General features: G+C 36.4%; 1 protein-coding gene across 2 annotated transcripts in view; it reads right to left on the reverse strand.

The window, feature by feature from the left end:
* Positions 1-24,790, reverse strand: part of ATRNL1 (attractin like 1) — a 525,452-nt gene that overhangs the window by 402,243 nt on the left and 98,419 nt on the right. For both annotated transcript variants that reach the window (XM_027812182.2, XM_005443870.3), the window contains exons 11-15: positions 17,138-17,222; positions 15,070-15,278; positions 12,490-12,608; positions 3,136-3,268; positions 1,680-1,861 (exon numbers count right to left, since the gene is read on the reverse strand). In XM_027812182.2, coding sequence (XP_027667983.2) covers positions 1,680-1,861; positions 3,136-3,268; positions 12,490-12,608; positions 15,070-15,278; positions 17,138-17,222 — 728 coding nt within the window. The remainder of the gene's footprint in view (positions 1-1,679; positions 1,862-3,135; positions 3,269-12,489; positions 12,609-15,069; positions 15,279-17,137; positions 17,223-24,790) is intronic.

Genomic DNA, 24,790 nt, shown 5'->3' on the forward strand with positions numbered 1-24,790 from the left:
TGCTTCCAAAAACTAAAAAACCCCCTATTTTTCATCTACACCTCAAGCAAGTCAGGTAATATCTGTCATATCAATAATCTATCACACACTATGAGATTTGAAGGCCCCCTGTGCAGTATTTTAACAGGAATAAGGGGTGGGGGTGGGGTAGAAAGAAGGTGGCAAAATAAATACCTAATCACTGCCATTTGTGATTTTGTTATTTTGGTTTCAATTACATTTTCAATGTTACCTTATATCAGAGTGGACAGACAGAATGTGTTTCAAGACTGCAATAAGTACAATATCAAGGGAGATCTTCTGACATAAAAGAATTACTTTTCTCTCTCCTTTATTGGCAAATAAAATAGATGTCTTTCTAGTAAAAAAATTTTGCTCTGTCCAGCATTTATTGGCAAAAAACTGAAAAAACTTAAGTACATAACCTATGTTTGCATCTCTTTTTTGAAAGGGAATGCTGAAAAGAATAACATAGAATATTTAGATTCACAGTATCTGTCCCTACACTCTTGCATTCAGGTTTAGTATAACAGAAAGGCAATCCTTAACTGCCGTTTCCTTTGTATACATCTCATTTCATCTACAACACAACTTTGCAAATCACATACTAGCTTGATATAAGCTTTAATTATAGTTCATACTTACCTTTCATTTTCCTGAACTGTAAAATCCTAAGCCACTGAAAAATTAGGGGTTTTATACAAAAAATTGATGCGTGTTCTACAAAGCAAAATGCACACTTTTAAACATGTCCTTTGCCAAGATGAACCAATTTGCTTGTAACAGAATCTTCTGCTAAGACGTTCCATGTGAACATACTCTGTTGCACATACATGTTCCAATGATGCAGGTAAGCTTTCCAACAGGTTAAACAGAGCAATAAGTATTAAAATATTTAACTGCAAAAAACCTGAACCTGACCACACATGGACAGGTAATTAATTAATCTTCAATTTCTGTTCTTTTTTCCCACAGTTAAATTAATATGGATCACTTTCCTGAGGAATACTCCGATGGCAGCTTCCTGTATTTGCCAGAGGCATGTGAGAGTTTTCAGCTCTCTCCTTCCCCCACCATGATCACAGAAAGCTAATTAGCTCCTGGTTCATCCCGGCACTGCTTTGCAGGGAGTTTCCACACACTTCACATACCTGTACAGCTTCTCTGTGACTTTCACATACCATTTATATAAGGAGCAAGGGTTTTCTGAAGAAAAGTATACATCCTCAGTAGTTCACTGTCCTCAACTGCTTGAAGCCTGGCTATTCACCACCAAAAACCAATCCTGAGAGCACTTTTATAGATACTGATATGAAATTTGGGATTTTTTTTCTTTATTACAACAAAAAATATTTTGTCTTGTTTTGATTGATGCTGTCACAGTGTATTTAAAAGGGCTGGGATCTCCCGGATCAGTGTTCCAGCCGTTCTCTTGAGCCACATCTTGAAAGCAAAAAATAACCTTCAACAGTTAGATCTGTTGGGGAGAAACACTTGGGAACTGCTGTGTCATTAGCTTTAAAAATGAGATTTTCTTAATATCCTATAAACCGTGTATCAGCCTTTAGCACCACGCTACATTTCTTTGAAGGTATAAACTTCCCTTTCTTTGGACAAATCCTTAAAATAGATTTCCCGAAGCAAATCTAATTCACATAAGCATCAGTTACTCAATTTACCTGAAGTGTATACTTCTGTATCTCATCCAGAACAAATTCCACTTCTTTTGAGGTTGTTAACGAGGCAAGATTCCCACTTAAATTGTAGCAATACAGTTTGGCATTGTCATAGCTTTCACGACTTGAATTTATGCGAAGGCAGGCATCTCCAATATGACTCCATCCTTCCCCACACAGATGAGCTGGTGTAAAAAGCATATGATAAAAGCAGACTTGAAAAAAAACTTTTAAAAAAACCTAAGGGAGTCTGAATTTTATCTTCCTGAGATCATAATTCAAAATATATCCCACACTCAATTTCCCTTTTCACATCACATAAATTCTAAAATACCCAGTAGTATCATATCAAATACTGTATTTTTATGAAAAGAAACTTTTAACAAATTGTGAAATATCTTTAAGATACATGTTAGGTTTCAGTGTAACAATATTGTTACGATACACTGTATTCAGATTTGAGCACAACTAAATATTAAAGATTAAAGTATGTACGTAATTAATAGCACTTTAACCAATCAATTTAGCTGAATGTCATGGAAATTTCAAAATCTGAAAACAACTGTCCTAGAATTCAGAGATCACAACTTTACCCTATCTTGCCTTTCTAGTCCTACCTTTGCATTTATATTTGCCTAAATACAAATGCAATCAGAATAATAGGAAATTCAGGTAACATCTTAGAAAAATATTTCCTCTTCGACATTTTTCTGCTTTACCCAGATTCAGATATCTATTAAAAAATGAGTCAGTAATTCAAAGCGACTGTTATAGTTCATCTTTAAAAAGATTGCACAAATGTGCACAGAATAAATTGATTAAAGTTATTTAATGAATGATCTCTGTGAAAAAAACCTGTGTTAACTTCATCCAGACATAAAGATCAAATGGAAAAGGTTCCGATATCTAACTGCATATGCTTAGTTATGAATATTAATTACAGAATAAATATTATTTCAGAACATTAACCATCACCTTCTCAGAATATTTTATATTAGCCTTTTAATATTCACTGCTTTCACAGTATTACCAAAATTATGTTAGGACCTATCTGCACAGGAAAATTGAAGTATAACTGAAGTATAAGATAAAACCCCAGTGAGCAAAAGTAACTGTCGGTGAATATGTACACGTAAGGACTCAGTATAGCAATGCCGCTCTGTCGTCGGTGATCCCCACAGGCTGGACCTCATCACTGGCTTGTGCAGAGGTAGACACCATTATGCCTTCATTAATATTACGTCTCCTAACAAAATTAACAGTAGCATGAAGATACCAACCAGTGATGTAGCTACATCTATGTTCCCCTGTACAGGCACAGCATAGCAGGGAGAGTTAGCACCAGTATGACAAATCCAGGTCTACTCATTGAACGCATATTTTTCGGCAAGAATGGAAGAGATTTACTCTGTTTTGAATTCAGGTCTAAAAAGCAGCATTGCCACCCCACAGCCCTTACCAGGTAGCGCCTGGCACTCCTGCTGTCGCTGGTCCCACTGGCAGTTCAGGTGTAGCGAGCAGCTTTTGCAGCTGGTCAGTTTATTGCAGATTTGTTCATTCCTCACATGACATTTGGTGTAGTTTTTAACTGACTAAAAATAAAACAGACAAAAAGGCAGCTTAAACTTGTACCAAACCATCAACAAAGCAGAAGTCAAAACTGAAAGACACACAGGTGAACCTCTCCCAGAAAACCACAGCCACCTAAATGCTAGGCTGAATTTAAGCTTTTGCCTAGATTCCCTTATACTCTCTGCAAGTGATAAAACACATCTCTAGAGCACAAATCACCCCACCTGTCCCACATAGCTAACTTTGAGGGAGTCAAACAAGACTTTGAAGATGTCTCTTCCCAGCACAGAGCCCAGGAAGACCTTAAATAACTAAACTAAATTGCTATTTCTTAGATAGTTAAGGTGTATGCTCTCACTAAATTATTTCATCCCATGCAGAGTAAAGCAAGAAAAAATAATCAAAGGGAATATAAAAAATGGCACAAGATGCAGATATAAAATTACACATCGTTGACCAAAGGTGCAAGAATATAACTTGCTTTGTTTTATCTGGATTAAACGGAAAAAAAATAGGATCTACAGACCAATAGTCACAAACCACAAGGAGCTGTCAAAAATTGCAGTCACACTTTTTTTACAGATTTAACTGCAAACCTGTATGCAACATAGCTAGCATAAAATTTACAGAATCTACAGGAAACCATTTTGTCATACAGTGACATAAAGCCAGGAATAATATTTTTCCTTTGGTACCTTAGTGTACAAGAACAGGAATAAACACTGAAGGAATTTTTACTTGGGTTTTTTGTTGGGTTTGTTGGGGTGGGGTTTTTTTCCTGAAAATAGGTCTTCCTTTCCAAGTGAGGCATTCTGAACACAAATCTTTTTTTCCCTTTGCATAATACTTTCAATTATGACATAGTATTGATATCTTATTTAATAAAATGCCCCAAATCCTCAGTCAGTTCATCAGGTTATCCATAAGGCTGTCTCTATTAACTTCATTTCAAGAGAATAATTACAAATAAGTCATAATTCAAGGCAGCTTTATACTCACAGAACCACAGAATGGTTGAGGTTGGAAGGGACCTTCTGGAGGTCATCTTGTCCAACCCTAACAACTCTTGTCTCCCTCTAACAACAACAGATTCATTCATGCATAGCAGCAAAAAAGAATTGTACTTATATAGCAAATGTATGATTTACATGACAATTTTGGTTGCTTTCCTTTCTAATAGTCTTTTGGAGAATGACAAAACACATCTAAAGGGGCAATACGATAGTAAGTTACACAGTTGTTAGTACTGGAATGATGATGATGACAGGGCATCAACCTACTGCAGTCAGGAGGGAAGACAACCAGCCTCCATTTTTTTTTTCCCGCTGAAGTCCTGAAATAATGTAATTGTTAAAATAAATTTTCAGTCTCACACAGGACCAGCTTCATTCCTGCTGAAGAGCATTGCTGTTTAAGGCTTTGTTGCCTTTATTGGATCAGTCGCCCAGCAGTGAGCTTATTATAAAAGGTACTCACTATTTTTCTGGTGTGTAAGAAAGGCTACTGTGAAGCAAAAAGAACCAGAGAAGCAGTTCTAGGAGAAGGCATCTACACCATGGTATGAAGCAGAGCCAAAGACAATGCCATAAAGTAATAGAACGCCTGTCTAGGCCAATAAATGCATAGGAACAGTAAAGCACAAAAAGCCTTTGGTACAAATCCACGTTTAGTTTCACTCTTTCATGATGCATATTCACAAAGCTGCCTGAGAGACACTTTAAAGTGAATTTTGGAGCACGAGTACCCACCGTCTGCTCATTTACAATACCTCAACTAATACTTACTTTCAACACTTCATGATGGCATAGCTCAAAATCCTTAAGCTTTCAGATTCTTTTTGAAAATTATATACTCTTTAGTGATATTACATACAGATCACAATTTTCAACTAAACCAAGATATTTGTTCTAATACTTTCTAATCATGAAGCTTGTTGTGCATTAGTTATTTAACGTTTAAAATAAAATTCAAAGTACTAGTGACTATTCTATAATAATGTTCTCTGTTGTATTCCCTTATTCCCAGCACTTATTTCCCTTAAATCCAATTTAAACATTGCTTGCCTGAAAATCTCATTAGTTCAATGTAGATGTGAATCCAATAGGTAATTCATATTAACACAATATTAAGGTTATAACTTAAGCTACCAAACCAAATGAAATTCAGAAATATGACAGCCCATCTGTTACTGAAGTTCTATATTGCTGTAGGTTATTTATAATGTTTACACACCAAAGTATGAGTAAATCATGTTATGTATAAAGTTTCCCATTTATGTCTGATTTACTTAGTTTTTTTTCAGTACTGATCTTGATATGGTGGTGTATAGAAAGACTTATGAACTGTAGTGATTTTCTGAATATCCACTGTAGAATAAAAATATTACAGTAGTTTCTCTTAGAATTTCAGAAATTTCTATTAAATAACATCACCCTCTCCTCCTCCTGGATTTTTCAGGTTAACAGTATAATCTTATCTAGTTTTCCTAGTCTAACTATAAATTATTAATCTAATAGATTTCCTATTTTTCTGAAGCTATTCCCAAATCTTACTGTTGGGTACTCCTTAGTCTTAAGTTTTCCTTTTTTCCTCCAAAATGAATTTGATTCTATTCATAATTCCCTTTACTACTTTATACATTTCCCCTTGACCATTCTTTGCATTCCTCAAATTAGGCAGGTTGCTATGATTATATTTATTATTATTGGTATTAGTGTAGCATCCAAGGAATCCCCATCATGAAAGAGGATGTTAACTTTGTGCAAGCTGTGCAAGCATTACAAAAAGGCCATGATTCTTGTCTTTAAGGCACTGTGTAAAAATATCTAACAATGTAGGACTATAGCTCTTTTTGAAATACCCTTTGGTATCCTATATCCTCAGCAAAACACTTTCTCATAGCCTTCATGGGTTCTACAACACTTAGTTTATGAAGCCCTACTCATATAAAATACTTTTAAGTCACGTACCAGTTTGGGCTGTATTTGTGTATATATATATAAAAATATATTATATATATAATATATTTTATATATAATATATATAATATATTTTATATCTATATATAAAACCAACTGGGGCTTTATGGTGTTGCATGTGTGGAGATGGACAGACAAGAAACCCAGAGACTCGCACTGGAGGTAAGGGTGTGGGTGGTCATGGTTATGGCAGGAACACATCCCACTCGTGGCTTTTGAAAGCGATGAGGCTTTCAAAAATGCAATCCAGACTGGATGCACGAATGCTTCAGCTGTGCCTTTTCCCACTGCACTCTCTCCAAACAAGAAAACACACGCACTCCACTTGAAGACACATCAGAGACAATACTCTGACCAAAAAAGTGTTACATTCATGTGCCTGGTGCTCTTGATCCCAACTGATGAAGTATTCCAAATTTATTCTGCCTTCCCATACGTCTGCTTTTTGTTACAGTGAAAGAGTAGGTATTTTAACAACCTTAATGTGGAGATTCATAATAAAAGCTGAAATTTTATAAGGAAAGTGGGGGGGTTCCAGTTTTTTTCCAAGTACTTGTAGGATTTTGAAGAGAAAACATTTTCTCTCAATCAAAATTTTTCAAGTCAAGTTTAGTATCATATTACTGCTGCATTCCAAGCCTTCAAAATACATTGCTTAAGTAATATGGGAATAATAAGTTACTTTATTTGCAGACTTGTAGGGTGGGCAGTAAACAGTTCTATAAACTGAAGGATTATAGGACAACATTTTAGACAGCCGGTGAAGCATGTTATTATGGCTACCCTAGCTGCAGTGGCTACTTCCATTTTTACTGCAGAGTAGTAAGACAATGGAAGGGGAGAAGGCAGCCATTTCTTGTTAATTCCGAAGTGTGCCTTTCAGGGCTGCTGGTTGGATCTGGAGTTTGGGGTGGAGACAAAGGAGGAAACGGGAAGAGTTATTCTGAAGATATAAAAAATCAAAAACAATTTGTTTTGATACCCAGTGCAAGAATTTCCCGTTGTTTCCCAAAGAACAGGGTGAGGGAGGAGACAAAGAAGCGGGTTGAAAGAAAAAATACTTTAAAAAGACAGAAAGAAAAAAAAAAAAAACCCTTCAAAGGTCTTTCACATTATAAATATCAAAAAGAAGCCAACATATTATCCACTATCAACCTACACGTGCACGTAAATATTTTTACATTTTTCACCTATAAGTCTATCACCACTTGATCCATTAACATATATAGTGGCATGGTACGTGTCCAAAGACAGCCCCCCCTCTTTCCCAAGCACACTGCTTAAAGGCGGCTGGCAGGCAGGAGACGTTCCAGCACTTTCAGAGCTTCGATGCAATCACACTTTTTTTGAATGTGCCTACATGTGTCTGCAAAAATAAAACAGCTTTATGGCCATAATGTGGACTTGATGTATTTTTATCTTTAAAAATTATTACTCTCACAATATCTTAAGGCTCTCCATCACTGTATCAACCAATATTTTGCTCCATTTTTGAAAAACAAAAAACACAATTGATAAAGTAAATGTTCTTACTCTAAAATGCAGGCTCTTTCTGGTCGTCTTCAGTAAAGGAAATTTTGCTTTTTGTTGCAACTGGTCGGTCATTTTTTTTTTCAGTCATTTACCATTTTATTTGTCACAAGGTACAAAAAGATTTTGCTTTCATGGGATGGCTCCTCCCTGAGGAGCAAACCAATTGTATGCTTACTCTTCCATGCTACAATCTCAAGAAAAATTGTATCTTTTAAAGGTGCAGCAATTTAAAATTAAATTCATCTCTCCCTCAAAGCCTTTTTTTTTTTTTTTAATAAAAGCTGGAAGGTAAAATGGTAAAATTAATAGCTTTTCCTGAGACTATTTCCATTACAAAATATAAATATAGGTAATATTCTGAACAACACAATCAGCAAGGGAGTATCATTCTCACGAGATGCAAGATAAAGCTTTTTATGTGCAGGTGTACAAAGTAAATACAGTTTCATAAACATATTAAGTGGACCCACATCTAGTGGTTTTCCTCTATCAAGAAATAGGCAAAATGCAGCAGAATCAGTGAGGACCAGGATGATGCTTAGGATATTATAGAGTACAAATTAAAGTGTCAAAGTGAAAGATCAATGTAATAGACTTAAGGGCAGTAAACTGCTAGTAAAAGTCAATACAATCAACTCCACAAAGCCCAGAAATATACCACAGACAAGACATAAAACTTTTTTTTGAAAAAGCAAAAGGAAGGAAGATGTGAGACAGGGAAGTTAAGTAAAACAGCAGATATAAGCATGACAGAAAGCTGTTTCTCCCAGTTTTAGAAAAAGAAAGAGTAATATTTAGCGCTTAGAGGGACACACATGCAACACTATTAGATTTTACAAGTCAATCAAAATATTCTTGTCTAAATTTCCATCTTTGATGCAGACATCCAACGAATGGGAGAAAAAGAAGTACGTCAATGATGATGTTTCCTTCTTTGTTTGTGACAATGTCTTAAAAAATAGTCTGTGTCTCAAAGTTGAAAACAGCCCTGCCTAGATGCAAGAGGCTCCATGAAACAGTTTGAAAGAGGAACTTATATAGATATTAGTATGACATATTTCATCAAGTCTGTACATGTCATAAGGCAGTATTAATGACAGTATTATAGTTGCTTTTGTCCCTATGGCATACTAGTATCTGTATTTACCCATTTTTGAAAAAAGGTCAAGTAGGTCATCTTACAATTTTAGCATTTATCAATCTCCAAGATAAAAATTAATTTTTTTTTCTTATTTTATATAAAATCACTTCATTGTATTATGGAATAATTTCAGTGTATTATGTAATACCACTGTAAGCAGTCTAGGGAATTTCAGTAGTGTAATTTCTCAAGGCAACATTTAAAATGCTTACTATTAACAGACAAAATCTCTAAAAGATATATTTAATGCTAGAAAACAAACAAGGCACTACTGCTAGCATGTTGTTCACTCTACTCATGAGCCAAATTTCAGTACCATCTTGAATCACTCCACATGTTTTAAGTAAACTCTTTCCCAGTTGGGCAAGACAGAATAAGCATCCACCCCTCAACATTTGCATTAGACATGATAGGGTCAACTAAAACTATAGTGTGCAGAAGTGCCCCACTTACGTGAGTTTTTCTGGGAGAAAAACAAACCAGCTCACTAGTGCTGAAATGAGCCAGACCTCCAGAATGACATGCCCTTGCAAGCCTCTGCTTGCAATTACATCAGATATTGATATATACCTTGATGATCCATCAGTCTGCACAGCAGTGGAATATAGTGTCCTGTTAAACATCAGATGGTGAGCACAGGCAGGTATATGTGTATCATCAATGCATTAGTACTACTTATGCAGTCCATCTGTCCAAACAGAGTTATTTCAGGGAAATTTCCATATTTTACATCCCTTCCAATCAGCAAAACAGTCACTGCTTTACCAATATCCATGACCATGAAGCCAATGCCAAACTGATTGCCAACATATCTTTAGTATGCTGGCCAGTCTCGATGAAGCGAAAGCAACAGATTCTAAAACATTATTGTCTGTCTCATCTGGGTGTTCCGTGATCTCATTCATAAATGAACGCCTTTGTACAGCTGCAAAAATAGGACTTTCTCCTTGTGATATTTCTGAGTCTACAGTTTATTATCCCACATTACCATCACAGTACTGTCACAACATTTTCATTCTGTGGGCCTAGTCCAGAAGTAGCAGTCTATGAAAATGGTTTATTGTCCTAATCCATTCCATTTCTCCACATGTTGCCATTCTGTTGATGCTATTTTGATGGGTTTATATCAAGAGCTGCAAAATTCTGTCTCCATTGCCTCCCAGCCAATACACTAATTTTACAGTAGCCACCTTCAACTTAGGATAGTAACTCTTCTCAGAAATAATTTTGATGAATTTTCACAACCTCATTCTTTATTCCACTAACAGCCTTTGCTATCCACTTCAAACCCTGCATAAAAGACAGGAAATGAAACAGAGAAGACTGGTGCATGAGCTGCTAATTAAGCTGACAATCTTGGTCATGAAAGGTTGTCAAAGAAGGATACTGAACTGAGAAGCTTGTGCGAAAATACCCAGTGCTCTACATTTATTAGTGATGAAGATGGTCTGCTCCTTAGCAACTGTTCCGTGCTTAAAGGTTGAAAACCACAGTTAGAAAATTGGCACCTAATATAGCACAAAGTGTTAGGAAAATAAGAGCCCTTAGAGATCACAAAGGAAACTAACCATTAGTGCCTGGAATACGAAATCCCTCTGACAGACTCATAACATGGCTGCTGATGAATTTGTGCCTGCATTGCCTTTGTTAGCAGTGACTAGCTACAAACGCCAGCGATTAGAGCCGGCTGTGCTCGCTCCGAATGGGCAAGATCTGAGGCAGAGTCAATCCCACTCACACCTGAATATGTCTGTCTAGAGAGCAAGATTGATTTGCATCGGGTTCAAATCAGACAGCAAACTACCTTTACTAATGGAAGCGCGTAAAGAAAGGACTCGGAACTCAAGTACAGCCAGGTGTTGGGAGCTAGCTGAAAAATACAAGGAGGTAAAAATTATAAAGCTAAAATAGTATTATAAGCTTGCAAAAATCAAATGAACAAACAAGAGATGCAGCAGCTGGTGGACAATAACATAAACTCTAAAACATGGAACTAATCAATATTAAAAATAGATAAATATAAACCTGTATATGTGGTGGTGTGCTCCCCCACCATCCCGACCTAACGCAGACAGCTCTATGGGGCTCCGAGTGGATTTGGGTGTTTGACTTGAGCAGCATGCACAGCTCACAAAGCTGAGAACGGGTGCAGTCTAACAAGCAAACTAGCTGGATGGTGCCCGGGGTGAGGCAGGGGCCTCACACCCCAGCACTACTTCAGCGCATAGCAGGAAGACCCCCGCACATCTGTAACCATCAACCCATACCGTGTACTTGTCTACAACAAACCCTTCCTGCTCCACACGGAACCATCAGGCTCAGCTGAGCTTCCAGAAGGGATACCTTGATAAGGGCCAAACAGCACGCAATAGCTGACTCCATCCCACCTTGCCACAAGCAGAAAGTCTGGTATTTTAGTATGAGTGGTGTTTGGGGTTTTGGTGTGGGTTTTTTGGGGGTTGTTTTGGTTTGGGTTGGGTTTTTTGAAGACGAGAACTCTTAACTAACAGACGTGTTGACAGGCTTGCACCTCTCTCCTCCCCAGTCAGGGATGCCTCACCTCTGGTAGGATTTGCACTTCCAACTATGTTGGATGTTACCCAGAACAATATTGTTAAGAAAAGCATTGAACTCTTCACTCGAGCTCGATTTTTGCAGTAAGTGCATTTACCAACAGCAATTCAGAATTGTTATATGTGTCACCTTAACAAATGATCTATTTTTTTTCAGCTTTGCAAAACTGTGTTAGTGAAAGTCCTTAAACTGGGCTCTAACTGGCAACGATGGCACTGATGAGCGGCTGTATATATAATCCTTTACACCTAAAGCTGCTGACTGAGTCTGAGACTAGGATTGGATTTAGCGGCACCTGGGCTCTTCTCTGAGAAAGAGTTTAGAAAGCAAGGAGATCCTTTCCGAATCTCATGATTCAGTGGAAGGGCTTTCCCCCACCCTCTCCCAGCCACTCCTCAGACTTTTAATGCAACAGTATGAATCTGTATGTTCTGACTGCTTGTATTTACAAAGATCAGAACAACCTTACCAAATAATCGCAAACCAGTTAATCTCATGGTGACAGAGGCTCATATTCCCCTAATGAGATGGCAAGTAACTCCATGGGTTAAGAACATTTCTATGATGATTACTGATTAGAATACCAATGAAATGAGACTGACCTGGTCCTGCTTAAAAGGGAACAAAACAGAATAGCCACCCTTCATGGGATTCCACGGTTTCTACCTGCATACTGTACACAGCATATGCACAAAATCCAACTTAATAATGACTCTAGGACATTCCAAAATATCATTAATTAGGAGAAAATAGTATTTGTCCTCAGAGATATACAGCGGCTAATACAATCCTAAAGAAGACTTTTTTTTTTTCCCTAGAATAGATCCCTTTGCTGCAGTCCAGCTCTGCCTCTGCCACGTTTTTACTGCAAAAGCTAGGCAAGCACGCTTCTGTTTGTGGTCAAAACAACCTTTTATTAGTCTACTATAACCCTTTAATTTACTACATCAGGCCTCTGCATTAGCTAGAAAAGAAACAGTATTAATAATATTAACACAGATTTGCAAAGACTCACCATGCTACAGTTACTGTTTGCTGAAATGCACTTCTTGTCATCGCACCACTGGCACCCGTTTGTGTTGGCAGTACAGCTCGCACAGTCTGCGTATCGGTAACATCTGTCATCTGCGGCAGCTGTAATACAAATGAAAGTTAAGAAGAAACATTGCACAGAAGGAGAACGCCACCACATTTTAAACACTTGTTTAGAGCATTTTCTGTTACACCCTTCATATGAACTCTAGCCGTTCATAAAGGTTTAAGTAACTGTAGGAAATTAATTCTACTCATTTAATGAGATTTGCTCCTTTAAAAATTCCTTTAGTAACAGCTATATTTGAAGTTTCATAAGTGCCATATCAACCAAAGGAATAGTCACTGATTTGCAGCATACAAACTCTCTTAGCACAGTGCATAAATTAAGAGTATCAGAAAGTCTCTTAAACTATTGATTCCTCACTCCTTTAACAAAAAATATTTTCTTCAGATGCAGGTTTCTGATAAAAATATTAGATTGCTATGCAAGAAGGCAAAAGTAGTAAATATAAAAAAAACTAAGACAGATATTAGCAACATACAGACATTTTTGAAGTCTATAAATTAATTTCTAAACCTAATAATGATTGGCAAGTTATAGTTCTACACTTTCTCTACAATAAATATTTGAGGAAGAGTTCACATTAAATCCTTAATACAAGCCTTCAGGACCTGGACTAACGTTTATGTTTGGGACACAAATGATTGCTTCTGTTTAAAGGAGGCAAAAATTGGAAAAATGACCATGACCCAAAATAGGAGAATTACTACCATTTCCTACACTGATCACTATGTTTAACTCCTGTGTGGTTCAGCTTCTTTAGTCTCAGGATCATACATGTCCAAGAGATTCTCTTGCCAGAGAACCTTGCTATCCAAGAACTGATCTTTCGAAAACCTGCTAAAATTTTGCTTGTCCTTTAATATTGACTATCAGCAGTTTCTCAGATGATATTCTCAACCAGATAACAACTGAGCAAAGTGGTGTAAAAGAATATATGAAAAATTAGCTTATGACAGAATATGACTACCTGAGACAGGATTTAACAGCAGTGGAGCAGTGCTGTCCACACAACTTTGGAGCTGGGATTCTAAACACCTCAACTCTTGCAAGTTTAGCTGTAGTTTATTCTCACTGCAGCCGCTTTACTTTAGAAACTGCTCTAACTTTTTTATTTTCCTTTAGCCTGTCTGTGCTTTGGTTTGTTTGACTTTTTTTTAAAATTCCTGTTAACATGACCAGCTTCTCATAAGATCCCCTTCTGTCTGTATTACTTTTACATTTAGTGTCTCAACATTTCTCTTTTTATAAAGAGCTGAAACATTCTAGGCTGTAGATGTCTAAACATTATGAAACTGTACAAAAGCATTTCTTCAGAAAGCTTTACCTGGATAACCTTTTTGTTATATAATGCACGGGTTTTTTTCTGAGCTTGCAACTTTATATCCAGGTCAGAAACAAATAAAAGCTAACAGAAAAATAAACTGCCTTGAAGCATTGATTAACAGCAGAGCTAATAATTTTTTAACAAACATTAAAAGCAGACTGGCAGTTTAATTGTGTGGTAGTTTGGACATGTAGCACACAGCCAAAGTTCGGTTACCAATTGTAGACTTTGCTGAAGGAAAGATGCACAGAAAAAATAGCAGGTGTATGTAGCAGGGATGCATATTCTGTTCATGTGAAGTACAAGAACACTTCCACAAGCAATTTACTTGTGACAAGCCAAAATACTTAAGAATAGGGTGCTCAGTTTATGAATAACACTAAACTGCTGTTTCAAACAATATAGCTACCATGATGCTGCATAGAAATTCACATGACAAACTTGAACCCATTTTGACATACTGCAGCAAAGGGCTTGTTTTCCTCAAGTTTGTTTCCAGCTGTGACCGTACAACATTCTTCCATACACATGCTCCTGCTTGACAGGTAATCTAATTGAAGCAGTGGTGCTTTCCCTCTCCCTTACTGGTACAGACAGACATGAGAGTGCCACACGCCTATAGTGCCAGATACCACTTGCAGCGCCCATCTGTGCTCTGACTCCTGTTACGCGTTCTTGGAATCAGAAAAATAGAAAGGCTTTTATATATGTGTGTGTATATATATACACACCAAAGCAGGAGAAAGGGGGGAAAGAGGAAAATTAAGTCAGTTACAGTGTTTCAAAGTTCACTCTTTTATAAATGTTTCAAACACACTGAACTAAATCCCACCTAAAGTCATTTTGTTTTAGCTCCCCAATAAACTAAATCCTTCCCTTTGAACTCTATTATGTTTTGTATCCCTTAGCACCTTATACTTCTGCTCTTTTGCATCTACTTCCCTGTAATACTTTTATTTAAAATCCAGAATTGAATTATTTTCAAAAATAATCCATAAATCTCTTGCACTGGGTATTCTCAGAGAGGAACAGCTTTAACAGTCCAATCGCTAGTTCCACTTGGTTGGTTTCTGGGGGGCATTTGGGTTTTTTTGCCGCTACCCCCCACACACACACCTCCCAGTCTCTTACATCACATTGCAAATATGACACTAAGACTAGAATTCATTTACCTGTTTTCTTAGGACATTTTGCTCTTAGGATGTTATTAGCATGTCCAGATTCCCAGGATTCACAATGTTTCTTGTTCCACAGACACCTTATCCCTGGACGAGCATTTTTACACAGCTCTTCATCTCTGAACGCTTCACAGTTTGGAGGCTTGTACACAAGGATGTCATTCAAAAGAACACTTGAAAAACCCCCAAATATATACATGGACCTATTAGGTAAAAGCAAGTAAATATAACTGTTATTGTAGCTATAGATACATTTTCTTGATTTATCTGTCTTGTTATATAATAAAAAATGTTATAATAAACTTCTTCTCTTTCTAATAAAGACTCTGTCAGCATTTCCATTATTGATTATTTTTTCAAGATGTTTATCCATGGAAGGTTAGACTAACTACAAAAAAAAACTGCTCAAAGTGCACTGTGCTATACGTATTAGTGAGTGACATCTACCAAATGCCTGGAAAGAAGAGCAGCTATGGAAGAAACTACTCATTTTTTGAATTAGATAATGAGAACAGAGTGTGAAATAATGGCCTGCAGGAAATGAGAACATTTTTCTTCAAGGTTTCAAAGACAGCCAGCAATAATTGGCAGATGGATATTTCTTCTTGGTAACATTTCCTGTGCAGCAGCTGCTGACATCAGAACCAGGAGACTGGAGTTGAGACCCTGCCGTTTCTCATTTGAAATTAAGAACAGCCTCAGGTAAAAGATCACAATAAAGAACCTGGATATCCGTTGTATTATATACTTTTCAAACAGAATTAATCATACAGTTACCAATAGCAGAAATCTTTGGAAAGTATCTCATATTACACTATTTTGTACATAAAACCCTACTAAAAGTACCATTAAGTTTGGGGGTGGGGAGGTGAGGGGGTGTATAAAAGCATTTTCACCTTGAATCTAATTCATGGAAAGTGACAGTTCTCAAAGTATCAGACATAGCTTAGATGTCTTAAAACAACACAAATCATCAGGAAAAACTACCAGTTGCTGAATTCATGAATTCCAAGCAATTTTCTCTTAATGAAGCAATCTTTTCATTGATTAATTTCAAGTGCTCTGTGTACAGAGTTACAACATACTGCTATTTTTACTAAAATCAAACCCTTACGTGTAGTATTACTTACCTACTCCATTATTTCTGACCTTTTCAATATCCATATGTAGAGGATCTGCAAGTTGCCCACATATGCTTAAATACTGAGTTCATTAGCGTGATGAATAATGTAGAAGAGGAATGGTCAGTAGTACAATGATCTATAATACCACAACTGTCAGATACTAGACCAGCTGTAAACCAGCAACAGTAAAACTGACACAAGCAAACAGTAGAAATTTCATTAAACCTGACTACAGTTTTCTACTTTTTCACTAAAAAAAAAATAATAATTAAAAAAATAAAAAGACATTTGTCCTACAATTTTATTTTTGGGGTGGGGGTAGAGGGAGCAGAGAGTTCAGCCACCAAATCTAGAAAACTCCAGGTTCATTCCATCTCCTGTTTCTAGATGATTAAGCTTTACTGAGCTCCTCTACTCAACAAATGACATGAAAGTATGTTGAGAATAAGCAATATACTTAATATAGTCTAAATGCTGGCATGTATTTTTCCTGCAAATAGTTAATGATGATAACTGTATCAGTATCATCAAAATCTTGCTTTTTCCAAGCAAATTTTAGTTACGTGGTTTTGATTTTATGATTGTAGAAGAATTATAGCATGCTGCAAAGAGAAAAAAAATTTTGCCTGTCACATCTAAGTGAGGATTATAGTTGGTACAGAATTTCAAATTCCTTGTAGTTCACAATACTGAGGAAGTACCTCAGTACGCTAGAAGGTTCAAATAAAACGTCATTGAACAGATTCCACAGCATGTCAGATTGTTGATTAGCCATACTGATTACCTAAAACAAGTAAAGCCCCTGATGAGCACTTTTCATGTTAATAAATTCCATCGGTTGTATGCCATTGAACCATAACTTCATGTAGGTATAATTTCTGCCACAGTTTTTTCATCCAGAAAAATGGCAAAGAAAATTTAAAAGATGTTTCATTTACCCATTACTGACAACAGCAGTGTGACCAAATCTGTTGACATCTCGATGCAGATTAGGTTTTGGTAAAATCTTCCATTCATCACAAGCTGAAAGACACACACATGAAAAAAGTATATGAAAACATATATAAAATAATTCAAAAAGTTTTCAGCAAAATACATGCAAAATGGATTTTGTCAGACACTTTTTTGTATTTTAAGTATCAACTAACTTTATTGCCTGTTTACCCTCCTTTCCCAGAGGGACCGGTGCAGTTAACCCCTGCTCTCTCCACTATACCTCATGACCTTCAAATGTTCTTAACATGCTTGCATCATCTATTGGTCTCATGAACTCTGAAACAAGATTTGACTGACATTTAAAACCATTCTTAATAGTAGTTTCTAGGAGTTTTTTAATTGTTCTGCAAAAATCATAGGATTTGACAGACTTTTTTTCATTTTTCACTAGATGAAAGCTAAGCTGGATTTTCCTACTCCTGATAATCTGCTTTATTCTGCTGTTTAAATATGTTATTTTTTCAGACTTCATACCGTTCTTCTAGAGTCTTCATTTGCAATGATATGCATCTATCAACATCTATTACAGATCAGTGATATACACATTATTAGTCTTTAGTTCTTAAGCACACTCCATTAATGCCAGTTTGTAAAATTTTGTCCTTCTTTTTGTTTTATGTAGGCTTTGGATAGGAAGATCTCCTTTTTAAATGCATCACTGATGTATTTTCTGGAGAAAGGATTACTAGAAATTGCAGGATTTGAGCACATTGCCATCACTAGTTCTGAGACGCTGTATTTGCATTGCTCAAGAATAAATCAACAGGTACTCCTTTTAGATGCATTTTTTGAGTAGGTGCTCCAAGAACCTGTCAGCAACACATGTCTATCATGACATTTATTAAGGACAGAGGACACTCGTAGAAGTGTCCCTTTATTATACAGTTTTCCGCCTTCACAGCCCATTTCAACACCCACGATGACAAGTAACATCATCATTGCCATCAAGTTAGCGGTAATATCACCCTAATATTACATGTTTTCAAATTATTCAAAGGATTTTTATTCATGTGTAATCCATGGAACATCTACGACCATGAACTTATTTCTTCTCACAAGTGCTTTAAGACAAACTACCACTCCTCCAACTGTACAACACATCCCATTATTATTTTACTTTTGGTATCTTGACTTAAGTATGGTACTAATTACTTTCATCTAGTATTTGAGATGAATGTTGTACCATCTTCACATCAAATTAACCGTTCAAGCATATTTCTTTTTGTACAGCTGTAGGAGCATTTACGAATGTGGCTTTGGTGTGGTTTCACTTTTCTGTCTTGACCAGGATTTTAGTTCTTCAGAAGAGTTAGTCCTTTCTTCATTATTTCCTGCTTGAACTTTACTGACTTCCAATAATCAAACCCCACAGTTACAGAAATAGGGAGCACCTAGAAGATGAAACTTGAAGGAAACCCCTTTAAAATGGAACAAAGAAAGTATTTTTCTACAGAGCAGACAAAGCATTTCTAGAATTTGTCATCATAACAGGTTTTGGAGATGGGTAGGGTAGATTTCAGGAAAACTTTCATATCAGACAAAGGGTTACAGTTTTCTCATCTAAAAAATCTGATATAAAGATAAGGATTAAATCCAAAGTTGAGAAGGAGTTAAAGGGACAGAGACCCCTCTGATTTAATCCAAATAAAAGGGTGGCTTTATTTTTTATATATATCTGTATACACCCACACACAAATATATTTAGGTATTTGATAACTATCATCCTTCTAATTTCTCAGTGAAAACTTACTTGCATTTCGCCTCAACAAGGCTTGAAACTAGAATAAAATAAAATATAACATGACACTTCTTTTAAACCAGTGGCAAAGCTATCAATTTGGACACTTAAGAAAAATTAAAAAAATAAAAAAAAAAAAAGAAAGAAAAAAAAGAGACCCATTTGCTCAGTATACTCCCCATAATATACAGAAGTGGACAGAGTACATGCCTGCAGAAGCTGCAGAGTCAGAGTTAGTACCACAAAAAAGCAGAAGCATCCTATAGAGATCAACAGTCAGAAAAGGTTGTTGGCATCCAGCAGGACTGTGGGGAACACACCTTAAGCCTGTTTAAACTGTCTTAATGCAATTATTAGGCAGGTTGACTTTTAGCTAATATTGCTGAATTTATTTACCAGAAAGATTCCAATGACAGTCACATCTAAATAAGGCAGACTTAATTTTAAAATTAGGACTAATTTACGCAAGTTAGAAATATGATTAAAAAGTAAAGGAATATCACCATCAGACTACATATTTCAAGGGTGTCTGCTTAAGGTTAAAAAGTAAGATAAGAAAAAAAAGAAACGCCCCTCCTCCCTCCCTCTCCAGCTTAAAGCAACAAAACCAGATATTAGGAAATCCAAGAGGAACAAATTGTCCTCCAGGGTGGTGCCATACAGAGCCTAAGACACTACCTGCTGGCCACACTCATGCTGCTCTTGCTCCCACTGTCAGAACAGTTCACCTCTGCTAGCGCTGCTTTCCTCACACCCCTAACGCAGAAAATTGTTCACAGCAGCACTTTGTACAGTTACGTCCCGTTCACATCCCGTGCGAAACCAGCTCAGCGCAAGGGCACACAAGGGTGGACTTGGCACACGAGCGGGGGCAGGACAGCATGGCTGCGTGCTGTAACATGCTGCGAGGGGGGCTCGGGCTTCCACAGAATCCCAGCCCAAGCCTGCGGAGTCAGGGTGAGACTGTGGCTGTGATAAATCAATTATGTCCTTTTATAGATTGGAAACAGAAATGAAAAACGCATTATTGCCAGAGTAACATTGATGACCCAAGCAGCAATAATTTCAGCATCAGACGGTGGACTCAGAATGGATTTAGTAGTTTGAAGGAAGAAAAACTATAGTAAGTTTAATTCACTGTCTCATAGGACCAACGTATCCCCAAAATCTTGCCTCTTTCTCAATTTCTACCTTCATTACCTGTTAATACACTTCATCTTTCACAATTGTTCTTGTTCTTCCTTTATTTTCTCTACTTAAATAGAACGGTGCAAGCACATACTTGCCAGAGAGGTGTTGTTCCTGAAACAGTTTCAACAGAAGACATCGCAGTACTAGGGCACTAATTAATTATTTAAGATCACAAGTTTCAGATGAAGGTAGGAGCAGTAATAAATATAGAAGTTCTGTATTCCCCATATCCCAGCATAACACTGACATTTGATTACTCCATAGGTTTTGAAATACGTAAGAAATTCAGAGCTAAGAGCAATATTATTTGTCAGAAATCAGTCATTAATTTCTATTTCAAGAATATATTTCTATTTTAAAAGCTATACAAAACAAGCATTTTAATGCTACAACTGACCATCAAAAACTTGCTGTTATACTTTAAAATCAAGTTCTTGCTGCTGTAAGTCATTGCACACTAGCAGAAACAGCATGTTTGAGGTCATATGCCTTTGGTGGTAAAGGAAATTATTTTTTAAAACCAACACTAAATTTTCATCTGATCTTGGAAACTGTTGCATGTTATTTTTTGGATTTTTTACAAATATATGTATGAAATAAATTTCTAAGTATGGGAAACACTATGTATTTAAGAAAAAGTGGGATTTAATACCAAAGGGAAACCATAATAAAGGCTGTTTTGGAGATAAGAAACCCTTGAGGTATGATATAATAATTCCTTTCTTGCTGATGGTATTTGTCAAACTGGCAGTTGTTTTCAATAGAGTACATGAAAAAAGAGGGTGGGAAGCACATTACAAATAGCCTTTCCTCTTATCTCCTCGCCTTCTCTATGACTACTGAACACTGGACGGAACATTGTGCAAGAATAATACTTTTGCTCAGCTTTAAATTCCTGATATGAGTTTCTCAGTACAGGTTGGTTAAATCAAAATAGAGATAGTTAACCAACTGATTTTTGGTTGGTTTTGGTAAAGAATCAAATAAAATTCATCCCTGCCTGCCATCTTCAAACTTCTTTCAAACATTTCAAAGTATCCATGTTTCCAGGCTTACTGTACAGTTCCAAGAAGAAAGTGGTGAACAGCAAACACAGTATGATTTTCAACATTGTTTATCAATATTACAGCTTTCTGTGTATTGTATTTATTATATGAAGTCTAATAAGGATGGTAAGTTTTATGGAGCAAAGAATAAAACACTTTGTAAAATGTCATGGACTCTTGAAGTATTATACAGATAGTAAGTGGGAGATATAGTATTGGTCGTATTTAGCATTGTCTCTGTATGTATGGGGTATAATATATACCACATGAAAGCATATACTGCTTTTAATAGAAACAGTTACTAAGCGGATGAAGGAGCGATACTGCTCATCCCAAACTGATCAGCAGAATTTTTAGTCACTGAAAAGTATAAGGAGGAATACAGGGACTTTTCGTCCTGAAGTAAGGCTTCTATTTCACGAACATGTTGTACCACATTATATGATTATAAGAAAAAGTTCCGTCGTACTCCTTGGTGTAGATTAAATGGTTCCCAGGTGATACAGAAGTGGCTCTGAGAGTGAATTCACCAGCCACACAAAATACATGATGAAATACACTACAGAAATGCACCAGATCTGAGGTGATCCAGCTGATGCCGGCAGAGAAAACCCCAGCTGAACTTCACACAGGGTAGTGCACTGCGGGGTCCATAGTCTGGCAGGACACACCTCGCCACCCTGTCCTTTGTCCTGTCACCTGTAGCCTTCTCGCCTGCGTCCTACTGGCAATACTAAATTACTGGTACCAGGGACAATAACCAAGACATTTTATAGAAAAGTTCTCAATGTTGCAACAGTAAGATAAATTTGACAGAGCTAGAACTCAGGTGGGAATCTAGGCTGGCTACCAGGGACATAGAGACTGAGAATTCCCTAGGGACCATTACGGCTCCATTGCTCAGATCACTAAAAATACAACCAGTGACATCAATACAAAGATACTATAATAGCATATACAGTAGGGCAAGAGGAATATGCTATAGTAGAAATTATACCAGTAAATATATACTACCAGAATATATTCATAGATTACTAGAATGTTTCCCAGTACAATTTTATAGGAAAGTAACAACTGCATTTCTAAGCAACGTTGTCACATCAGTAAAAAACTCTGAATAGATTTGCTTTAAAATATTTAACTAAAATCAGATTTATCAAAGTGTGACTGAGGGAAAAATAGGGGAAATACAGCATCCAATCCCATCCAGTTAGTCCTCCACGTCTTTTTATGATTGACTTTTGCTCTTCAGACTACAGTTGTACATACCATTAAAAACCTGTTTGGGAGTGGAGGGCGCTATGAAGTTTGCACTTACTATTCACATCTGATTTTGAACAACGAATTACTCAAACATTTGGGCAGAACTAGAGCAGAAGCAAGTTAACCCAGGTTCATTAAGTTAATGTCTGAATTAAGTTAACAAAGCAGTTTTGAAAATCATAACAGTTGAGCATCCAATTATATCCAGTTCAGATTTTGATTTATTAAAATCTAAGAGAACCACATATCTACAAGCCATTTAAAAGTTGATTACTCTTCCCCCTTTCTTCACCTGATTTATTAAACGTATTATGGACATCTCTATTTTCAACACTAAAAAAGACTATGAGAATGAGCCTAAAATCTTGACTACTCACTCCCAAATCTACAAAATTCTGTGAAGAATATAAAAGAATATCAAGGAACTTAAATATTCCCTTTCAAAAAAAAAAAATAGAAATTCAGATGAAAAACTGTAAGCATTAATAGAAAAGAAGCTTCTTAACAACTCATCTCCATTTTCCTCCCTGACCCTGCAACGGCCAATACCGCACTCAAAGCTGAACAGAAGCAACACACTCACTCAGAACTCGCAGGTGGATCTCTCTCAAAGTGATACTCTCCCTGTTCCCTTTAAAGAATAGAAATATGATCAAAGGAAAAAGACTTATATGGTTTAGTAGTAGTTAATGATCATTTCCTGCCTGGCGGGACTTAAATCTACAGCTTTCATCCCTGAGGAAAGTGCCCTAACTGTTCAAGCTAGGTAACTTCACTGCTCCAAGTTAATGCCATCCCACTGAATAGGTAAAAAAAAAATTATATATATTTATCAGGAAGAGAAGTTTTTAGGACAGTCTCTGAGAAAAGTGGCAATCAGTGTTCCATACTTTACTTCCAGGATCACATTTGTATTTCAGCACTGGCAGGCCAGTTTACTGACAATTTGTCACTACATTTGGAGCTATGCTTTCACAAAGGTATGTGAAACTACCTACTTTATATTTACATTCTCCAATCATTTCTCAGTTTTTAAATATTTAAATAAGTTTGTATTGATTCTGCTCAATACCCTCTGTATTGTAACACCTGCAGTGCAGCCTTATGTGCTACGTAGGATACAATGTCAGATTATGCTTGTACGCTCTCTTTACGTATTTCCAGTAGCTACTCAGTTTTACTCTGGTAAAGAAAAATTGTTCGTTCACAAAGTACAGCCACACATTATACTGCTGTCTGGTTCCCCCTTTTTTTTTGTGACCCTGGACAACTAAACACCATGAAAGTTAGGTGCAAATGAAAAACTTACTTTCCAATTCATTCCACACTGCAAAAATATTTTTCCTTATTCAGATAATAAAAACCTCCTTACTCTCAGAAAGACATTAAGGCAAATATGTTTGCAACAGCATGAAATTAATTTAAACTGTAGATCTAACATCTTCAGCAGAGTCTATATACATAACAGTGACTCCCTAAGCAATAGTAAAAAAAACCAAACAAACAAACAAACAAAAACCTAGAGCTTTCCTAATATAGAGAGCAATTAGTGCATTATATTATGGTTTTGCTTTTCTAATAGTGCAGTGATACAGAGGTAATTGCTACTACAAACTGCACCAGAACTACGTTATGACTTAAGTGCTCAGGAACACATAAAACAACCTATCACAGCCACCGCTTTACATTTTCTTTGTGATATCACATTGATAATCCATTTGTAACTCCCAAAGGAGGCAGAAATGTAAAATCAGATGGTTTTACAGTGGGGCTGGGGGGTGATTTTTACACACATTTAAACTAATTCATTTTGTTCATGACAAAGACTAGACATGAAACAACTTATTTTACAAGCACACAATTTATGACTAAAAAATTCATTTTATTACAAAATATAAGCAATATCTTTGATTACAAGTGAAAGTAATCTCATGAGATAATCTCAAAAAAAATTTTCCAAACAGCAAAATTTTCTTAAACTTTCTTTGAATACCCCAGAAGAAACTTAATATATCCATACAGTACTGTCTTTCACAAACAGTTGAATTTTCTTATTATTTAATCCATAATAATAAACTGAAATCCAGATAATAACAAGACTTACAAAAAGAACATTGCAGAATATATTATCTTAAATGTATGGGTTACTGAACTTCTCCCATAGATACAGACAGTGCTGAAATATAACTACCACTGGGAGACAGCACGGCAGCAGCTGCCATGTTCCAATGATTTCCATTTCTAGCTTTTATAGAGGTTCCCTGTCAGCCATTCTCTGTACATTTCTGGGGTATGCAGATACCTTAGCAGTTGGCATATGTGAAACAAAAGGACAGAGACTGAATACTTTGTAAACT

This window comes from Falco cherrug, chromosome 9 (genome assembly GCF_023634085.1).
Source record: "Falco cherrug isolate bFalChe1 chromosome 9, bFalChe1.pri, whole genome shotgun sequence".
Taxonomy (NCBI): domain Eukaryota; kingdom Metazoa; phylum Chordata; class Aves; order Falconiformes; family Falconidae; genus Falco; species Falco cherrug.